Raw genomic sequence first — 7,408 nt, forward strand, 5'->3', positions numbered from 1 at the left:
CATTTTTTTCAGCCGAATTAAGTTCAAATCATTGGAATTAACTAAATTAATTATATCAACAATTATTTACTTCCTTTTTTCATAAAAAAATCGCTCGTGTTTATAAATTTTTAAATTTAACGAACTAATTTATTCAAATTATTGTAGACAAAAATGCAACCATGCGCCACAACCACATGTTTTTCGTGTTTGCAAATTCTTCCTGGCAAAATTTTTTCCAGCAAGAATTTGCAACTTCTCTCCAAGAGAACTGTCACTTTGCTCTCACAATTTTTGAGTGTTGGATAATTTTTTGGTCTGCACGAACGCGATTTGGGCAAAAATCGTAATAATTCGTACAAATTCGTACAAATTTTTTGCTCGACGAACAAACCTAATAACACATGGTTGCAAACTGACACATAACAAGTGTTGCCATATTGTAAAAAACAATACATACAAAGAAGGCAATGATTAAAAAGGAATACAGGGGAAATCAATACAAAAGAAAATGTTCAGCTCCTTTTCTTCGCAAAACAGAAAGGAGAATTCTACTGCCTGAGGGTTATAATCCCTAAGTGCGGCCGAAGNGCCTACGCAGAAAGGTGTTCTCTGCAAAATTTGTTCAGCCCCCCCTTCTTCGGCAACACAGAAATAATAATTCTACTAAGTAAAAATTCCGAATTAAAAATCCGCTTTTGTTATTCAAAATTCCAGTCTGGTGGCACTAAGTTGTATGTTATTTTGCTATCTTATTCATCGTTTATATGAAAACTTTAACAATAAATTATATAAGAACTATAGGGTTGCTAGAAAAAAGGGGGGTAGTTTTGAAATCAGGGGGTCCTATTCTACCCCCCCTCATCCCCTCTTTTTCTAGAATTTGCCGTCCGTCTACTAAAATTTTCCCAATGAAAATTCTACTGGCCGTGGGACTCGAACCCACGTCCTTGCGGTTCGTTAATCCGCATTACTGCCGTTTGTCAGGGCAAAATTATTATGTGGCGAAACGAACGAACTCCAAGAGGCACAACCAAGCGTGCTATCATCTATACTGCTGGCTAACTTTAGCCGTCATCAGCCGTCATCAGCCGCCATCGATTCGCCAACAGTTAGCGAGTGGCGAAACGAACGAACTCAATGAGGTACACCCAAACTCGCTATTGTCCATCTTTGCTAGCTAACTTTGTTGTTGCTTTCACATACAACCGGAACTCAAACATAGCAAGCAACGAAGTGGCGAATCGATGACGACTAGTAAGCATTTCTTTCATTTCCTGGATGTGATACATTCTTTCTGTTTCCGTTTCGCACAAACCCATGTTCCACGTCCTTTTTCCTGTTAAAAAAAAATTGCTTAAGAGCGGCAACACTATGCGTGCTGGTAAACAGCTGTTCCAAAATAGCTACAACACCCATCGTCGGCGACGTGGAAGAGACGAAAACTAAAATTAGAACAATNAGCGGCAACACTATGCGTGCTGGTAAACAGCTGTTCCAAAATAGCTACAATACCCATCGTCGGCGACGTGGAAGAGACGAAAACTAAAATTAGAACAATAAAGTGTCAAATATTGGAAAAATGGCAATAAACACCATATTAAGCAGATGGCGATTAAAAAAGTATTAGTGTAAATGTCCAGGAAATAATAGATTAGCAACAAGCTAAGAAAACAAAATATAAAAAAATTACTTGTGCTGAAGTTCTGCAGGTGCCGCTTGATACCACAAAGTGTTTTGCCAATGAAAAGTTGGTGGTGATAAGATTTCAAACAAAACCAGGACAGAGAAAAATAGGGACGACGCCGTGGATAAATTGCAATTATGTAATTCGGTTGAGGCGATGGACACCTAAATTTTTACCTCTCGGTGGTTATAACTTAAGCGTTTTTTATACATTTTTCAAGGCATACATACATACATATGGATATATCTATTTTAATTGTACCAAAGCATTAGCAGACATGGATTCTTTATTATTTTTAACGGCTGCGGCGCACCTCTTCTACGCGCCATTCACCAAAGTAGAGGAGAGCTTTAATTTACAAGCAATGCATGACATACTCTATTTACGGCAAAATTTTTCCCAGGTTTGTTGTATATTATTAACTGCATTATACAGGTTTTTTTGGTTGACTATTTATTTTGCATTTCTATAGTACGACCATAACGACTTCCCCGGCGTGGTGCCACGCACTTTCCTCGGCCCACTTGTTATAGCGATATTGTCCTCACCTTTTATTATACTTTTTGAAGCACTGCAAGTGAATAAGTTCTGGGCGCAATATGTAGGTAAAGAGAACATGTCCTGGCATACATTGGGATGCATAAATTACGTTTACACCTGAGTAATTTTATTAAAATTTTTTTATTTTTCATTTCATAATTTTAGTGCGTTTAGTTTTAGCCGCTGTAGTAACAGCATCCTGGCACAACTTTCGCCGTGTGATAACCAAGCAGCTAGGTACTGAAGTGCGGCTATGGTTTACTATAATAACATTGACGCAATTTCATTTCATATTTTACATGAGTCGTCCATTGCCGAATATCTTGGCTTTGCCTGTTGGTAAGTTGATTGAGATAATGTAAAATATTTATAGGGAATAAGCGTGCTGTTAATTTTAATTATTTCTTTTGCAGTGCTCTATGCTTTGGCATATTGGTTACAAGGTCAAACGAAACAGTTCATTATTAGTTCTGGTATTGCAATACTAGTATTTCGTTCAGAACTGTTACTATTCTTGGGGCTTCTGCTGGCGTATGACGTATTGTTCCGCAAGGTTTCAGTTCAGTGGTAAGACCAACCAACCTGCTCCGATTCGCTTGCTAAGATTTGATTTTATTTTTTAATACAATATTAATACAATTGCAGCGTATAAAAATAGCATTACCCGCAGGTTTAGCTATTTTGGCCGTCACAATCACTTTGGATTCATTTTTCTGGCGTCGCCTCTTATGGCCCGAAGGAGAAGTACTTTGGTACAACACAATACTTAACAAAAGCTCCAATTGGGGTGTATCCTTTCCAAAAGCTTAAAACAAAATTTTTATTATTTTTTCTCTCGATATTGGGCCGTATGAGTGAAAACAAAGCAATTGATTTTTCCTTCAATTTCAGAACATGGTGCAATAATTCCACCATTCTCAGATCTTTTTCTCGATTAATGCCCGGTTGAACCAATAAATTTTAAATTTCTCATATGATAAAATTTAAAATTACACAATTTTGTTCGGATTATTCGAGAGAATTACCATGATTATATCATAATAATAATGTGTATAATTCCACCACCAGTTTGGTGAAACCGAGCATTATTCGGAAATTTTAAGAAAAAGCAATTCTTGATTATATTCATACGGCCCATTGTTATGTAAAATCTTTTACCGTAAGACATTTTTCATAAATTTCGGTTACCTTAGCTTCGCAATTCGCAGACATCTCCCTTTTTATGGTATTTCTATTCAGCCCTGCCGCGAGCGTTGGGTGCCTCAATTGTTCTAGTTCCCTTTGGAGTTTATTTGGAACCACGCACACGCCCATTGGTGATTGCGGCTTGGCGTTTGTCCTTATTTATTCATTGTTGCCACATAAAGAGTTGCGTTTTATTGTTTACGTATTTCCAGTGCTCAATTTGGCCGCCGCATGCGCGTGTAGTCGATTGTAAGTCAGTTAATATCCTTATAGCAATTAAAAAAAAAAGGTTTAATTCAACTTTTTAGCTGGCTCAATAGCGGAAAATCAGTTTGGCATCAATTTCTTGCATTTAGTGCTGGTGCACATTTATTAATCAATATTCTTATTACTGTGTTACTCTTGGTTGTATCAAGTACCAATATCCAGGGGGCGTAGCAATGACACGTCTACATCGCTTGGAGGCCGAAACACCCAATGTGTTTGTGCATATAGCAAATTTAGCTGCTCAAAGTGGGGTTTCGCGTTTCCTGCAAATTCGAGACGATTGGCAGTAAGTTACCCAAACGTTTTTTGAGTATTTAATTAGCTTTGTCTGTTTAAATATTTAACGAATTCATTTCAATTACAGCTATTGCAAAAACGAATCGTAAATTATGGCCCCGGGCAAACGCAACGTTATACGCATCTCATGGTGGAAGCAAAAAACAAAAATAATATACAACTATGGTCTGATCTGCAGGAAGAGTTTGAAATTCTGGAGTTTGTCGATTGTTTCAATAACATTGGCATTCAATACAGCTCATTTGTGCCAATTCGCATCAAGACAAAGCCATGTATTGCCATTTTAAAGAGACGAAAACTTCCGGCAAATGCTATCAGCAGCAAACAGAAGGCAAAAGACGAAATAAATTGAAGAGAAAAAGTAAGAAGTCAGTAGGTATTCCAACGGCGGATGCACCTCTGGGTGGTGAACATATTTCAAAATTAATTGAGCTTGAAATACCAGATGACATGTATAACTTAGAAAAAACACTGAATAAACCTCTAGAAGATCACAAGAATTAGCAGATGATGCCGAAGCAAGAAGTCAATTGAGGATGGTTACGTAGAAGACTGGACATTAGAAGTACTGGATGAAGAGGAGCTTGAAAAGCCGTTTGAAAGTCAACAACCTCAAAAGCAACAAACTTCTGTTGGTGGATCCCACCGAAGCCACGAATCTTCAGAAACGTTAAACCAGAGCAGGAACTGACGACGAAACAGTCGACATGTCCGATCAGCTGACGAAAGAAATAAATTTTCAAGAACTTCGCAATCTTGCACTGGGTAAAGTGAATCGAAAAACTAAGGCAACGAAACTGAAAATTCGACAGCTAATCGAACAGCATTACCGCTCAAAGGGGCGTCAAATTGAAAATTCTGCAGAAAAAGTGGAGAAACGACCCAACATTGGTGTCGCGCCTAGAACGCGCCAATCGGTTAAAGCCATTATAAAACAAGAACGAATTAAGGAAATGATTGAACAAATCTCTACAATGGACTTGACACGTATTTGCGACCTAGAGCGAGTATCAACCAAAGACTGTCTAAAACAGGTCATCGATAAACTGGATGTTGATGATAAGACGAAAAGCATATCGTGAAAATATATAATATGAAAACTAAATTATATTATTTAATATCAACATGTAAATGTTCGCTTTTATTTTTTGTTCATTACAATTAAGCAAACATTTATTAAAAAAAATGCCGATTTCAGTAAATGATATACATTGCAAAAAAATGGATTTGCAGTAGTAGTCCGAGCAAAGCCAAACCCCATGTTGCACGATACAGCATCAAATCTCTGCTGCCACCCTTGAGATGTATCGGTTTGCCGTCATTTTTTTGAAAATGCATTTGCAGTTGTTTAATTTTCTCAAAGCCAGGATTAGGTTTCTTCGAGGGACCTGCACTTGGGCCGCAAGAAACCGATTTTTTACCACCTTTTTCAGCACCTCCGACTGCACCCGCGCTAAATCGTCTAGTCACCGCTAATAAGCAGCGACTACTCCCTCGGATCAACGTCGGCTGCAATAATAAACGTGCATCCATATAAATATACATTTTTTAATTTCAAATACATAAGTATATTAGTCATATTCCTGCTTACACGAAACAATGCGAGCATCCTTTGATAAAGAAACAGTTCACGAAGAGCAAACAAACAATAATGAATATTTCAGTTTTGGCACTGATCTCGTAGGTAAAAAAACATGATTCAATAATGAATAATAATAATAATAATTTAATCATGGGTAAAAAATACCAAGCCGCTAGGTTAACATAAAGGTTGATTTGTCATGAATATACAGCACAAAAAATGTATAGTAATGTAGGAATAGAATGTGGCCTTTATGCGAATACACTACCAATTGCACCATTCGCTTTCGTACTGAAGTCCATCCCTCTAGCTAGTCCATTTTAAATGATTAAAGCTGTGGCCATAAGCAATTACCACCAAAGTCGGCTTAAGAAAGAATTGAGTTTTATATGCTATGGTATCCGGAAACTACTGGCATTAAGAGTATTCGCGATGCAAAGAACTTGCACAAGCTGGTACAAGAGAACACTTTTAATGCATATTTAAGTTGCGTTCGCCAATCCATTCGCTTCGCAACGGATAATACCGCCCTTAATATACAACATTTAAGTTGCGTTCGGAGTCGTTATTGCAGAGGATCCTCGATATGTATACTACATAGCATGTTCAAATATCTCAAAAATCTAAATAAAACACTAGTTTTTACCTTTTCCTTCAATTTTAATGAGGTTTAAAGGCCGATGTTTTTATATAAAGTATATTTCCAAGTTTTAAATGCATTTGTGTGAATGCTCAGCTGCTTAACATTTTAAATGGTAATGACAAACAAGAGGATATATTCGCCACTTCAGCATTCAACATCATATGGACAACTGGAACAAATAAAACATGTAGCACATTAATTTTTTAGTACATACGTTATTGTTAATAGCGCTTACCACACAAAACAAGGAAACATACAATTACATCAAGATTAGTCGTATATTTTTCTACTTTAGGAGCTTAATTTAAAACATTAATTACAAGAGTTTTGCTACGTAGCTCTTGTCATGCATTTAATCTTGGCTTTTTGGGACGCTCAAGTCGTAGAACAATTTAACCATACCACCAATACCGGCCAAACTTAAAGCGACGGTAAGACGATACAGAAGTTGATCAGCAAAAGATCCCTTGAGGAACACTGGCTTGCCATCATGCTTTTGGAAGTGCTCTTGCACCTTCTTCAGTTCGAAGTAGCCTTTATCAATCTCGTTTTTGGCTGCAGTACGACGTGCAGAGGTTGTGGTAAGATTGCGAACAACGACCTAAAATTTGAATAAATCAATTAAACATTTTTTGTTAAAAATTAAGTTTCGATAAGACCCATATCTCCCGTTATTAGGAATCGGATCTTACGTAACATTAACCAATCGTACATATAAAAGGTGTATTTCGACAAAGTCTTTAGTTTTTAAACAAAAAAAAAGCTCTGTACTTACTCTCGACAAGTTAAGCATTTTGGCAGAGCTCATATTTTGTAAAAATTATATTGTACTTTGCAAAATGTGTAAATTTATTACAATTGGCGGAGGCTTACGATGTGCACAATAGAATCTTCATAAAAATTGACAGATTTTTGACGTGACCCACTGGAAACTGGAGTTTTCTTGGGCCTGGAAGAATGTAGACACAGGGTGAACCGGTGAATAATAAGAATAAATTAAAATTTAACATGAGTTAGGCTGGAGGTACACTTAGAAACTAGAAGCAACTAGTTTGTGCAGCTCTGTTATTCATATCAATTTTTTAGGCGTTATGGGCCTGTTCGAGGCACGTAATCAAAGCGGCAATACTGCAGCGCTGATGAAAATTTGCAATACTGTTTTTGCATGTGTTTTTTTTATGTGTATTATGCTCTGTCTGATTTGTCCAGTAGGACGTTGCTCAAACTG

The 7,408-nt window shown here is 37.1% G+C and overlaps 2 protein-coding genes across 2 annotated transcripts; one reads left to right on the forward strand and one right to left on the reverse strand.

Moving 5' to 3' along the window:
* The first annotated feature begins 1,486 nt into the window (after nt 1-1,486).
* Nucleotides 1,487-5,074, forward strand: Alg12 (Alg12 alpha-1,6-mannosyltransferase). Its single transcript, XM_017634881.1, is given in 12 exon segments — nt 1,487-2,069; nt 2,139-2,271; nt 2,372-2,545; nt 2,620-2,765; nt 2,852-2,995; nt 3,415-3,529; nt 3,532-3,640; nt 3,700-3,809; nt 3,812-3,944; nt 4,023-4,036; nt 4,039-4,316; nt 4,534-5,074. Coding segments are annotated over 12 exon segments (1,986 nt in total). The 5' UTR covers nt 1,487-1,943; the 3' UTR covers nt 5,038-5,074.
* Nucleotides 5,075-6,184: 1,110 nt separating this feature from the next.
* On the reverse strand, nt 6,185-7,141 carry LOC108378582 (cytochrome c oxidase subunit 7A, mitochondrial-like). The gene is made up of 3 exons (XM_017634880.1): nt 6,956-7,141; nt 6,416-6,781; nt 6,185-6,349 (listed from the first exon to the last, which is right to left on the reverse strand). Exons 1-2 carry the CDS (start codon nt 6,986-6,988, stop codon nt 6,533-6,535), a joined length of 282 nt encoding a protein of 93 aa, XP_017490369.1. The 5' UTR covers nt 6,989-7,141; the 3' UTR covers nt 6,185-6,349; nt 6,416-6,532.
* Between the last annotated feature and the right edge of the window lie 267 nt (nt 7,142-7,408).

Source organism: Rhagoletis zephyria, unplaced genomic scaffold (assembly GCF_001687245.7).
Source record: "Rhagoletis zephyria isolate East Lansing unplaced genomic scaffold, Rhagoletis_zephyria_1.1 Rzeph_scaffold_14475, whole genome shotgun sequence".
NCBI lineage: Eukaryota > Metazoa > Arthropoda > Insecta > Diptera > Tephritidae > Rhagoletis > Rhagoletis zephyria.

Coding starts and splice junctions, on each gene's coding strand:
- LOC108378582 (XM_017634880.1), bottom strand. CDS start 6,988: ATGAGCTCTGCCAAAATGCTTAACTTGTCGAGA. Junction 6,782..6,955: donor AAATGCTTAACTTGTCGAGA/GTAAGTACAGAG, acceptor TTCAAATTTTAG/GTCGTTGTTCGCAATCTTAC.